General features: G+C 42.9%; 1 protein-coding gene across 1 annotated transcript in view; it reads left to right on the forward strand.

Moving 5' to 3' along the window:
• Positions 1-14,354, forward strand: part of LOC126092900 (ankyrin-3) — a 345,337-nt gene that overhangs the window by 127,955 nt on the left and 203,028 nt on the right. Inside the window, exon 12 of the mRNA XM_049908630.1 lies at positions 8,055-8,254. Coding sequence (XP_049764587.1) covers positions 8,055-8,254 — 200 coding nt within the window. The remainder of the gene's footprint in view (positions 1-8,054; positions 8,255-14,354) is intronic.

Below are 14,354 nucleotides of genomic sequence, written 5' to 3' on the forward strand. Positions count from 1 at the left end.
GACTATTTTTTTTTCATTAAAACGCAAATGATCACAACTCAAGAAAACGAGACAATCAGACATGTATCTAATGCTATCTGTATGAAAATTCTGATTGTACGGATAGCAGTGTTACTTGACTGTATGAACAATTACACACTTTTAACTCAAAAACGACAATCTGAAATTTAATTTCAAAACTCGCTGTTTGCTAACGGAAAAGAGTGACTGAAAGTTTGATGACTCACTGACAGATTCATACACTCATCACAAGTACACTGAACATGAGACTGGTAACTTTATATAATTCCACAGGCTCACCGATGCTGCTAGGAATGCTCCCCATAATTTAATTTCCGTGCAGCATGACGAACGTCAATCTCACGCACGCTCTCTCTCGAAGATGAGGGCATGTTGCTACAACTGCAACACTGTTCCCTTGATGTCTCCAAACTCAGAAGTCCCGGTGGTCAGCACCAGATCTCAGCTGAAGTCGATGTCATGTCCGCAGCACTCCCACCAAGAGTAAATGCTGTCTCCACCACATCACAAACTAAAGTGCCACGTTTTTACGCCCTTCTTTCCTTTTCCACCAAACAGTGCCAGCCACCGACAGCGAAAACCCTAACACAGCGACCCAATAACTAGGTTTCCCTCCAGCAAAGAGAATTCCGTCAAGATGGTGTGTCGTGATCGTACATCAATCGCACAACAAAACTCTTCCCTCCTACTAAGAACCGTCATCCCAGCTCTGTACTGGTGACGTCACATTCTAATTTATCAGTTGTGCGTTTCTGTACCAGTGGCTGTAGCCACCCACACAGAGGGCCTCTGAAATTAGAAATCACTGCACACGACGATAGCACATTTTTTTTCTGCAACCTGTATTTTCTAAAGCTGCCAGTGGCTATCTGCATAGGTGGTCCACAAAACGTGAGGAAGTGGCCCCCAGCTGCAGCTCATGGCGCCTCTCTGCCTCTGGGTTGATACTAGGTTTGATGAGGTTGTAAAGCAGGACAATGTTGTGGTACCCGCTGTGATGTCTCAGCCGCCCCAGTTCCATGAAGTCTGTCTGACCCTCTGTCGTCGCTCCCAGCGAGGTGCCATTTTCCACAGCGTTCTCTGTTTGCCTCATCTCAGCTCCAATGCATTGTATCTTCTCATGCATGCGTAAAGTGTTCAGAAACCAGTGAATCCATTACTTGTTAAAGAAGGGAAATGAGGCTACATAAAGCACTGTACTATCAGTCACTGCAGTCCACGATCTTCAATAAAACATTATCAGTGCAATCGCCGCCGTTAAATTAAACAGCCAATCTCAAATTAAACGAATAAGACATGCAAAATTGTCTGCCGCATATTAGTGGTGCTGGTTCTGCAAGTCTGAACTGGCACCTCTTTCCATACACATACACATTAATCAGTCTAGCACATTGTGCCCCATTAATTCAACAATAAAAGCAACCATCAGAATGCGGCTATACAGTGAACAAGTGTATAGGCACACAGTTGATCGTTAAGTACCAACAGACTTCCTGTCATCAGAGTGTGTATATTTTCTCACCTCTCCATCAAGGACCTGGAACACTGACGCGTCATATCTGCTTCTGTCTGAACAAGGTTGAAGTGTGACACTGAAGTGCATTTTATTAATACATTAAATGTGTTTGCATTTGTGTACATGGACAACAATGGAATGACGACAATGAAAGTTTATGCCAGACCAGGACTCAAACCTGGGTTGCCCACTTTTTGCCAGCAATCATCTTACCATTGGGCTTTCCAAGCATGACTCACGGCCAGGCCCAAACTTCCATACGTTGTCAGTTATGCAGGCGCATCACCCAGAGGTTAGCAGCTGTCTTCTGTGGGGGGAGAGGGTCAAATCCTACCAGTAGGTTAACCTCTTGCCATATTTTCGATCAATCAGAGCAGAGGACGCAATGCTGGTGAAAGAATGGATATAATGTTGATTCTACAGCGTTTACAGAGCGAATACTGACAGGACATATAGTCTGTTGGCACAGGTTAATGGAACACTTCATTCTCAGAGGAATTATTAAATTTTTTACTGGAGTTCTTTAAAAAATGCATTGTCTGGATACACTACATTTAGACAAGTGTATCTCACTTGAAGCTGATAACCTACTTCACTCTGCAGGACATAAAAAATTCACTGCAATCATATATTCAGAACATGCATGCATTGCTATTCAGTGTGTATGATGTGTTTATTTTGCTAGAATGTGTTGATCCATAGCAATATTTATGAGCAAGCAGCAGGTACAGTGGTAGTGAACTCAACAGATTATTTGTTCCTTCCCCTGATGCAAATATGTCAGTGGTGCATGCACACATTATTATTATTATTATTATTATTATTATTATTCAGATCATTTTGTTGAGTGTTTACTTTACTATGCTACCTGAGGCGAATGCATGCACTAAGTTTAAATGTATCAGAGTGCATCTACCTGTTGAATGAATGCACTGTGCAGTGGATACATGTTTTATACCTTACTGTGCCATCTCAGGGTGGACTAGTGTGCTATAGCACCATCTTGTTCACAAGTTTTCCTTCTACATGTAGGAAACTTTTTCTGGGAATTGTTAATGCATCCTTGTGTTGAGTGAGAATCCTAATCTCATTGTTGTTATTAAATGTCGATGAATCAAAAAGTTTGTGGGAGAAATATTCGTGGTGGATGATTTACTCATTGTACTAAACTGGAGCTGTTATATAGAGTGATGAAAAATGGTGTACTGAAAACAATGTGCATCAGTTTTAAACCTCTCAGCCGCGCTACTGCTGCTACAAGTGGAAACATATTGTGATTCGATGGACATCTTCTTGTTAAACTGTAATGTGAAGGTTTTAAAGGAGAACAAATGATATAAATGATTTATATTTGTTCTTTTTCTTTTATATAAAAATTTGCAGTCATTATATCTTAGACAGTTGATAATGGGCCGCACTATTTTTATTTTTTTATGCAAGCACCCTAGAGAGTAAGCTACAGTGATAGGACATCTTTACCTGCTATGGATAGTGTACACATCATAATACTTGTATGGGAGTCAGCAGCAGAGCTGCACTTTGCCTGCAGCAGCCCATGCTGTTATCTGTTCACCACTTGTTTAACCACACACTGACTTGCTGTGGTGAGGCATGCACACCCATGCTACTGCTGTTGGAATGGAGTCAGTCATTACTGCAGTGTCATCTGTGGCATGGTACAGACAGAGCAGAGACAGGGCTTCCTCCATTGAGTGTAGTGCCTCCATGAATCAGGAAGATTTTTTGTTTGTTTTAAATAAAGTGTGTTGGTCTCCTATCCCACTGTGGCAAATTGTTTACAGTGTAGAAATGTTCCTGCCATTATTTACTATAATTTTATAATCTCAGATTTCTATAAAGTATCCAATGTTTTTAATATAGGATAAGACCCTTACAGGGAAAAAGAAGCAAGAGCATATTGGGTGCACTGAGGTAATTGTTGAACTATTGAGAGATCAATGTAAATTGTTTAAATAATGTACTGTGGTGGTAACTGTTGAACATCAACAGTCCTGTATTTAAGTGTCTTCTTGATATGTCTGTTGCTGAGATTTTATGGCGTTGATCAATCGATGAACAAAGTACGAATGTTAAGTCCATCTCATGATGTTGGGTACCCCAAAGAGTGGTGGGGGGGAGGGGGGGGGGAGGAACTGGTGATGGAGGAGGTCAATTCCACCAACGGGATCATGCTGAAGGAGTGGGAGAGGAGAGGTGGGTATTTTGGGTCATCAATTATGATAATTTATTAGGTTAAAAGCATTTGGTCATAAACTAAAATTGCATAAACATAACTACGAACACAACTGAGGGGCTAGTTTACACTAGGCTAAAAGTGTCTGGCAGCCATTTTATTTATATATAATATCACATCCAAGTGAGTGGTTTGCTTACATTACGATCATTAAGCGAAATGCATTTGGTCATTACATTGGTTCTAAATAAACGTTACTAAGAGCACAAGTTACAAGTTTTGTTGACATTAGGGTCATAAATTATATTTTTTTTACATTGAGGCGCTAGGCCTAGTGGCCAGTTTGTTTACATGAAGAGAACAATGCCCCTATTAAGCCACAAACCGTTCTGCCACCAACTGACGCCTCTTCACAGAATATAAGGGTTGGAAGCTGGCCCAGACTAATAGGTAGGACAGGAGCGAACTGTGGTAGATCAGAAGACATAGTACAATGCTGGAGTAAGGTCAAGTGTTTCAAAGTACACTGTTCCACACACACTGTTGAACGTAGACTTCTGCAGTAGATGACCCCTACCTGTTCTCATTGGGACTCAACAATGTCGTCAAGTACAAATGCAGTGAGTGTGAGATCATGGAAATTGGACTGTGGATAAATGGAAACATGTCGCCCAGTCCATTGGATCACTTTAAGTGTTACAAAGATCAGTGGATGTGTGTAGATTCACCGTCCTCCAGGTGAAAGTTTGCTCGAAACATGTACCACGTCACAGAGACATGACATTTGGGGCAGTATTACATTGTGGCACATATTCATTTGGGCTTCCTTGAGACATGTGGTAGTAATCAAAGGCATGGTGAGAACTGTGGAGTGTGAACACTATTGCAGACCACTTGCATCCCTTCTTTCTCAACTGCATAGCATATTACATAACAAAAACTGTATTAACAATATTTTCAAAAGTCGCTAATCACCTGAAAGTCCCTGTGCATTTGAGAACAAATTTGTAACTTTGGCACCTCCTTGCACATGGCAGCCTCCTACAGCTGTTATCCGTTAGATCTATGTTTCCCAAAATTTTCTGGTTCCTGGCGCTCTTAACGTATCTGATCCCTTCCCCCATTTCTTGTTCCATGTTAATTTTCACATGGTGATAATTGCATGGTATGTACCTAGTAAAGGATTGTGAATGTAACTTAATAGATTTTTATTCATCCTTTCTGTAGCCATTGCTGTTACTGAGGATGTCCAATACCGGTACAGCACTGCAGCATCCAGATACTGCGAATGCATGTCTGTTGTCTACGGCGCAACCATGATGGACTGTATTGAAATGTTTCTAAAAGTCAAGAAGTACGGCATCAACCTGACCATGCAGCTCTACGGATGTCATGAACAAATGGTGGAAACTGGGTTTTACGCAATCAGTATATGTGTGAACCATGTTGATTCCTGTATTTGTTTGATCTACAGCAAATCCTGAATACGCGAGCACAACATATTGTACATTACACAATTGTGTACAATAATAATAATTATTATTATTATTTGAGTTAGAAAGGCTTACTGGTCTGATCATCAGTCTTGCAATTGTTGATATAGATATTGTGATAGGGCAGTTGTGGAATGAACCAGAACTTTACCTGGGCATGAGACTACAAATAGCAGCCGTCTGCCTTGAGCTTCAACATCATCCAAATGGCGGAATTGAACAACTCAGTAAATTCCAATATGCATAAAGTATTCTCCCATAAGAAGAATAATACATATTGTAATGAAATCATGTTCACCTCCTTCGCCAATTCAGAAGCATCTTTCATCCTAACCTAGATTTAGGGCTATACTAGAGATCAGTACGTCCACACAACCTAAATTCCAAAAATTTATACAGGGTGAAAAGTATTTAAACCGACAAACTCTGGGAGGTTGTAGGAGACATCAAAACAAATATTTTTCCCTAATATCATTTTTTCCTATGAGGATTATTTAAACCGGTGGAGGCCGTATTACGCTGTTCAGTTGTTAGAGGCGATATTACGATCTTCAGTTGTTAGAGGCCGTATTACGCTCTTCAGTTGTAGGCAACTGCTGTCCACCAGTGTAGTAGTGCATTGTCTCTGTTTACTAACGGAGCGATACGCCTGGAGTGAGTACACTGATATGGTTGGTGCGTACTACGTAGCGCACCACAAAGGACGAGCTGCACAGCGGGTTTATCAACAACAATATCCTAATTGCCGTATCTCGCATCATACGACCTTTGCTGCTGTTTACCAACGTCTGAGTGAGACCGGGTCATTTAGCAGATTACCTGGACAGGGACGCCGTCGCACGGTAAGAACACTCCAATTTGAGGAAGCTGTCTTGCAGCATGTGGAGTGGGATCCTTCACTCAACACTCGTGCAATTGCACGTAACATTGGGACGAATCAGACGAATGTAAGAACAGTACTTCGAGAGCAATTGTTACGTCATTTCACTTACAGCGTGTCCACACCCAGGAACCAGTTGGTTATCCACCCAGAGCACAGTTTTCGCACTGGTACCTGGAACAGTGTGAACTGCATCCTACATTTCCATCCTATGTGTTGTTTACCGATGAAGCAACGTTCGGGCGTGATGGAGTCTTCAACATGCACAATTCGCATGTATGGATAACCGACATGTCACAGTTACTACCTCACATCAAGTGCAGTTCTTCGTTAATGTGTGGGTCAGTGTTGTTGGGGACTGTTTAATTGGGCCGCATCTGCTACCTAGACCATTAAATGGCAGGCACTATTACAATTTTCTCGCCACAGCATTGCCAGAATCGCTGGAAGACGTCCCGCTCCCTACAAGACAACGCATTTGGTTCCATCATGACGGGGCGCCGGCACATTTCAGTTGTCGTGTGCGTCGATTCCTGGACAGACGGTTCCCAGAAACGTGGATTGGCAGAGGTGGTCCTGTACCATGGGCTGCTCGATCCCCAGAAATGTCCCCTCTGGAGTTTTTTGTGTGGAGAGAGATGCGCAACCTTGTTTACGCAACTCCTGTTGCATCAGAAGAGGATCTGGTTGCCCGGGTAGTAGCAGCGGCAGGAACAATTCAGGATACTCCTGGGGTTTTTGCCCGTGTCAGACGGAACATGATCCGACGGTGTAACCTTTGTTTACATGTCAATGGAGGCGTTTTTAAAAATCTACTGTAATTGAAATTGGTTTGTGTTAATCAGTTGTCTGTTGGTCATAAAAAATTGGAGAAGTGTTTGTTGGTTTAATTAATTTGCCGACAGAGAAATCTTGCTCTGTGTTGTGTACATTGTTTGGCGTAGTCAGCAGGTATACAACTTCCCCACTAGAGCGCGCCCCGCTAAGCACAACAGCTCAGGCGCAGCGATCGTCCGTCTCCACACTACGAGATGGTGCTGCCTTAGAGACGGACCAAATTCTGCTTCCGCCGATCCGCGTGTTAATATGTAACGCAGCCAATGAGATTGCTGCTAACGTAAAACCTTTTCTCCTCGCGGATCACATTCGTGCAGTGATACATGAACGCCCGAGGTATTATAACAAGTGTACAGACCTCTGATTAGTCAGTCTGCATTAGTCTGTACCGGTCTGCATTAGTCTGTACCAGTCTATAGTCAAGTTTCAGTCTGCACCTAATAAGATTATCATATTCCTGTACATTGCCATGAAGATAAATGAATAGACACTTTGTCAAGTATCAGAGATATGTGAGAATAAGATTAACGTACCAAGACCAAAGGAACTTCAGATTGTCAATTGTAAAAAGCATCCAGAATCAAGTTACGTAATGTCTATGCTTTTTATTATTTTAATAAATGTGTGTGAAAATTAATCAAGTTCTGTTTAAAGTTGGTCACCGTCAATCTGCTACTCTAAGCGTGCAAGTGACATTTGTATCGTCTGACCTAACGGCACAAGACAAACACGCCACGATAAGACCACGAGACATATTGCTGACACTCGCCTACTTCATTAGAGCGACAAGTCAAATAATGTGATGGTGTGTGTACCAAAGGTCTTACAATACGCACACCACACTATGTCAGTTTAAATACTCCTCACAGGAAAAAATGACATTGGGGAAAAATATTGGTTCTGATTTCCCCTACAACCTCCTAGAGTTTGTCAGTTTAAATACTTTTCACGCTGTATAAAAGCAAAACAGATCCTACCACCATTCTCTCGTCAAAGGCCTCTACAGTACTGAGCTGTGGGAAAGCCCACATCCAGGCCCAGTAGGTTGAACAAGCTGCACTCTTTTGTGCTCACCGTGCCACTGCTGCAGCGGCCGTTGTTTCCCTTTGGCAGAGACGGTGCGCGAGCTGTTGATCCACGTGCCGGCGACAGTGAAGTCGGACCCGCCGGCTGGCAGCAGCCTGGTGGGCGAGCTGGGGAACGAGTCGGGCATGACGCCGCTCCACCTGGCCGCCTACTCGGGCAACGAGAACGTGGTGCGCCTGCTGCTCAACTCGGCGGGAGTCCAGGTCGACGCCGCCACCACTGAGAACGTGAGTTCACCCGCCGCTCCACCAGTCTGGACTACAGTTCAATTCTTTTCTCTTGGCGGTTCGCGCATGCCCGCCCAGACGCGGGAGATTGCTGCGTTGCCAGTTGCACGCGCCAAGCAAACTTACGTTTAGGGGGGAGCGTGCAGTTTATGAAGTAAAGCCACCACAGCCGCATTAAGCCTTTCGCTGCTACATACACATGCTCCCCGCATTCCGCGCTGTGAACGATTTCGTCATCACTGCACTGCTAGCCTGTGCAGACACATGATGTTCCGACTGCTCTGACACACTTATCATTCGATTTCACAAAAACAATTTGGCCCAAAAATTTGATTTTTACACATCTTCTTGATTGATACTTCCCCCCCATAAAGGACTTAATTTTGTTTCAATGTCCAACGCAGTTATTGTGCAGCATTAAATGTAGTAAACCACTGCACGAAATTTTGAAGAGTTGACACAGGTAAAAAGTCCATAGCGTATACTTTCCATATGGTTGATTTCAGTTGCCACTAGAAATTTCAAAAAATTACATTCAAACGAATAAAATTCACGAAGTAAGACACTTCGATATTGTTTTTAAATAAAGAAAATTTTGAGCATTGAATAAGCTTTGAACTCAGAACCACCTTCTTTTTTTTAATCTCATTTTGTTCGCTATTGTTCGTTGCATCTGCTCGGGGCGGACGTCGTAAGACATCCATTTATGTTCGTTGTTGATCGATTGACTTAGTTTCTTTATTACAGAGATCACGTAACTCTCTGACCGAACGCGCTGAGCTACTGTGCCGGCATCTTTCGCTTAGCAGCCAAACACTTTAACCATTACACTAACGCAGCTCATCATGCAATATACTTCCTGGAGGACTTTAAACTGAGACGCAGAATACCGACAAACACTATTGGTATGACTATGAATTACTCACGTTTCGTCGAAGTACAATAGGAAATAAACAATTACAGCTGTTCTTTATTGCGAAAAAGCGGTTAGTGAGAATGATACAAACACCTTTCCTTGCTATCGCCTGAATTAGGAGGCTTATTGCTTGTTTGGTTTAACTAATTAATAGAATATGAAGCAATTGGTATAAAGAATGCTTTTTCCAAACTTTCTATAAAAGAAATTCTGCTATCAAGACATTGCTTTCGTTCAGTTATTTTATTTATGACTGAACGTTTCTAAAACTGAAGACGCTCGTCCGTGCTCTGTACGTACTGTAGTCGAGCTCTGGCAACGTCGTTCTCTGTTCATTGGCTGACTGTGTTTTGTGACGTCAGATGCGCAGAACGAACCTAAACTCGGCCGCCGTCGTAAATGACGCGCACTTTAGTGCCAGCACCACCCGCCTCAACAATGGGGAGGCATTCACGATGTCATCTGCACGGCTGGCAGTCCTGCCTCTGCCTGTAGCCAACACAGGATTTTTTTTTCAATGTTTGCAAAACACACTGTTTCATCCATAAACCCCATTGCCTTCCCACTAGTGTACTTTCCGAAGTACGAAATTTTTTCTGTGTAACTCAACTAGCTAATACCATGTTGTTGAATGAAACTGTGTTATAATTCAGCCTCCATGGACCATTCCAAAGTTAAACGTCAAACAACTGTTCACGAATGAAGTTTTATTCACAGGCGACTCAGATTGTTCACCTTATACCACTGTATGAGTTGCGTTCAGAATATAACGGGAATCTTTGCTATCTGGAAACAGTTTCATTTATTCGTCCACATCAATGTAACCCCATCGAAATAGTCCCCATACGTTTATGACAGCACTTTTTCCAATCCCAGAAAGGCTTCTGGAGATCTAGCTTTGAGATAGTTTTTTTGCTCTCTCAACAACGTGTTTTCAATCTCAGCTAGTCATGTAAAAAGACGGTCCTGAAAAGTTGTCCTTATTTTTACGAAGTGAAAAAAGTCGCATAGACCGTATTTGGCGAGTATGAAGGATGGGACATCGTGACCATATTGTTTTTGGCCAAAAATTCGCTAATAGTCAATGAGGAGTGATCAGGTGCAACATCGTTGTGCATAAACCGTGGATTGTTTTTCCACAATTTCGGGTGTGTCTCGTTATATATATGTATATATATATATATATATATATATATATATATATAATGACATCCAGTCTTACAAATTTACTGTCTCTGATGGACACACGTCCAGATCATCCGCTCTCAAAACTCTGTCATCTCTCCCCACGTCCACCCCTGCTGGCGGCTCACCTCCAACTGAGCAACGCTACGCACTGTTAACAGCCAACTGCCCAACACAACAATAGCATATACTCCAACAATGCAAACCAGCCACAGACTGCACACACCACAGTCAGTGACTTTCATACTGAGCGCTACGTGGCGTTACCAACATAAAAAACTAAACAGCCTACTTACAACAGTACTGCTTATTGATCACGCGATCTTGCGGCAACAACTCACTGGGCACTACTCCATTAAAATCAAAGAACATAATCAGCATAACTTAGGCCACCGCACTTCCGCACTTGCCAAGTTTTCTCAGACTTGACGACGTATAGCGACTCATGCGCAACTTTCATTCCTTGCTGTTTTTGTTCGAAATTCAACAGTTTTTGAACATATTTTTCTGTCGCACTTTCCTTGCCTTCATGGCATGACCCAATTGATATGCCAACATCATCAGCGACTTCTCTTATTGTGGCCTGACGATCGTTCACACTCATTTCTTAAACTTTTTCCAGAGTTTCATCCAGTCAACTTCAACGTGAAACGTCCCCTTTGAAAAAATATACATGACTGTGCTTAAACTGACACACAATATTTTTAGCGCAACGCAATCTGACTTTCAAAAATCCCTACAAAAGAATGACTCTGACTAACATTAATCTATACGTTTCACAAATCACTTACCTCACAAAAATCTTCGTTACTCGAACTACTGCAATACAGCGAGCGCCACTACTGCCAGCTAAATAAAAGATTCAAACTACTGAAGGCACTAACTACTGATAGGCACAGTTAGCAAAAGAAAGATTTTGATAGAGAACAAACAATGTATTTACCTTAATATTGTTCAAAAGTCATATTATATATATCAGTCCATGACATCCAGTCTTACAAATTTACTCTTTCTTAATGAGACACGTCCAAATCGTCCGCTCTCAAAATTCCGCCATCTCTCTCCCCACATCCACCACTGCTGGCGGCTCACCTCCAACTGCGCAACGCTATGCACTGTTAACATCCACCTGCCCAACACTACAATGGCGGACAACAATGCAAACTAGCCACAGACTGCACACAGCACAGCCAGTGATTTTCATACAGAGCGCTATGTGGCGTTACCAATAAGAAAACCTAAACAGCCTACTTACAAAAGTTTTCACGACCTTATTTTAAATGCCTGTTTTATTCTTAGAAGACTCAACGAAAGCAAGAGTTAAAATTCTTAGAACTTTTCTACACTTCGTGTTGCTCTTATAGTGAAATTTCATACTAATTCTCTGATACACTTTCAAACAAAATACAAGCATTGGAACTTGAATATTGGCAACTATTTATTCACAACCGATACAAAAGAGTTACATGTTTGCACCTGTCACTGTCCTTCAAAGTAGTCACCAGCGTTGTGTAGAACCCGTTGCCAGCGATGCGGAAGGCGTAGTATACCGTTAGCAGAGCCTGTTCTGTTGATGGTGCGAATGGAGCCGTCTGCTGCCTGTCGAATCTCTGTAACAGTTCTGAAGCAAATGCTGCGAAGTGGTTCCTTCATCTCCGGAATCAAACCAAAGTCACAAGGACTTAAGTCCGGGGAGTATGGTGGATGGTGCAGTACTTCCCAGTCCCATCGACTGAACACAGCAGCCACAGCTTGCGCTGTATGCGCCCCCGCATTGTCGTCCAAAATGATGGGTGAGTTGCGCAGAAAGTGTCGCCGCTTCTTCCGCAAATCTGGTCGCAGGTGATGCTCCAAAAACGACAGTAACACTGTGCATTGACGGTCTGCCGTGTAGGAACGTAATGCGTTAGGATAACACCATCACAGTCCGACACGAGACTCACCATAACTTTAGACCGCTCCATTCGAACCGTCAACAGAACAGGCTCTGCTGAAGGTATACTACGCCTTCCACATCGCTGGCAACGGGTTCTACACAACGCTGGTGACTACTTTGAAGGACAGTAACAGGTGCAAACATGTAACTCTTTTGTATCGGTTCTGAATAAATAGTTGCCACTATTTAAGTTCCAACCCTGGTAGATAATCGCCGATACTACTACCACACACGTAACGTTTCTGACTTTGCAATTGACTGAATATTCGCTACAGCAGCTACTGCGCAATGCATGTTTAACAACACAACAACGAAAAGATAGCGTAACTTGGTCTAATGTTGTTGTTGTTGCTGTTGTGGTCTTCGGTCCAGAGACTGCTTTGATGCAGCTCTCCATGCTACTCTATCCTGTGCAAGCTTCTTCATCTCCCAGTACCTACTACAACCTACATCCTTCTGAATCTGTTTAGTGTATTCATCTCTTAGTCTCCCTCTACGATTTCTACCCTCCACGCTGCCCTACAGTACTAAATTGGTGATCCCTTGATGCCTCAGAACATGTCTTACCAACCGATCTCTTCTTCTAGTCAAGGGCCACAAATTTCTCTTCTCCCCAGTTCTATTCAATATCTCCTCATTAGTTATTTGATCTACCCATCCAATCTTCTGCTCGCGAAATTACAAAATTTGGGTTACTTTTTTTAACACATAATCAGAGAATCATGTACCCAAATGGTTGTTGTGGACAGTATATTCAGTATATCGCAAAGCTTCTTCTACAGCCCTGCTGCCTTGCCATCATAAAGATGTTGGGGTGATGTGAGAATGAGAACTGAAAATTCCTGCACTGCAACGCGTTCTCGGCACTCCTGAGAAGTGACGCCGATCGGCTCATGCCGACACCAGCCAAGGCCGGAAAGAGAGTAAACACACAGCATGTTGTGAAAGCCTTCAAGCGACTCTTGTACCATTCTTCCTGAAAAATAGCGGCCCGTTCGGATAATGATAATGGGGATGGCGCAGTAGACCACAGATGCTTGATAATATTGAGATCTGATGACTGTGGCAGCCAGGGGAGATGGGACAGTCCATCCTCGTGATCACAAAACCAATCCTGGACTATGCGGGCTGTTTTAAACACAGCCCTGCCGTCTTATGACACCGTATCATCACTGGGGCTCAGACAGTCTACCACAGGATGGACCCCATCTGCCAAAATTTTCACATAGTCCTTGTCGGTAATGCGACATTCCAGAGTAACCATCGGGCCCACGGAGTATCACGGTATGACTGACCAAATCGTCACCGAACTTCCGCTACATTTTTTGGGACGTAAACTCAGCCGAAGTTGGAAACAGAATGAAACAAGACTGGTCCGAGAAAATTACGTTCTTCCATTACTCCATGTTCCAGATTTTATGACATCGGCTGCACGTCTTCCTGTTACGGATAGTTACATGACTGGTGAGTGATTTTGGAGTTTCAGTTCGCCCTATAGGTCCCTTCTTCTTGAGTTCCATTTCATATCGTTTTGATGCTGACAGGGTTAGTGAGCGCGAAATTCAATTCTGCTATGACTTTTGCAGCTGTTGTCCTCTTATTTTTCGTCTCAATTCTCTAAAATGACTGTCCGTCACAACCACTCAACACAAAATTTCATATGCGTTGTGAGTTCTTCTTCCGCTTTCCCTGTAAGCGGTGTAGATCTTCGACGCGGTTTCCCTTGAGCTTCGGCTGGGATGATTACGGAAGCACCCACCATGCTAGCACCAACAATTTGCTCACGTTCGCATTTCTTTAGACCCACGTAATGCAGTCACGACTAGATAAAACGCTTTTGTGAGCACGAATAACATTTGCAACTCATTGAGAACATTGCAGACACGCTGTTAGTGGTCAAATAAACAGTGCAACATGCAGGCTAAGCACACCTCTGTATGTATGTATGTTCAGGAATGTATTTCTGGCCGTGTTCCCATATTTTCATTTAACCGCTGTACATATTGTAGATTACCTTTAGACTAAGTTACGTTTTCCTGTGACTGAGCCACAGATATATAACG

The sequence above is a fragment of the Schistocerca cancellata genome, chromosome 7 (genome assembly GCF_023864275.1).
Source record: "Schistocerca cancellata isolate TAMUIC-IGC-003103 chromosome 7, iqSchCanc2.1, whole genome shotgun sequence".
Taxonomy (NCBI): domain Eukaryota; kingdom Metazoa; phylum Arthropoda; class Insecta; order Orthoptera; family Acrididae; genus Schistocerca; species Schistocerca cancellata.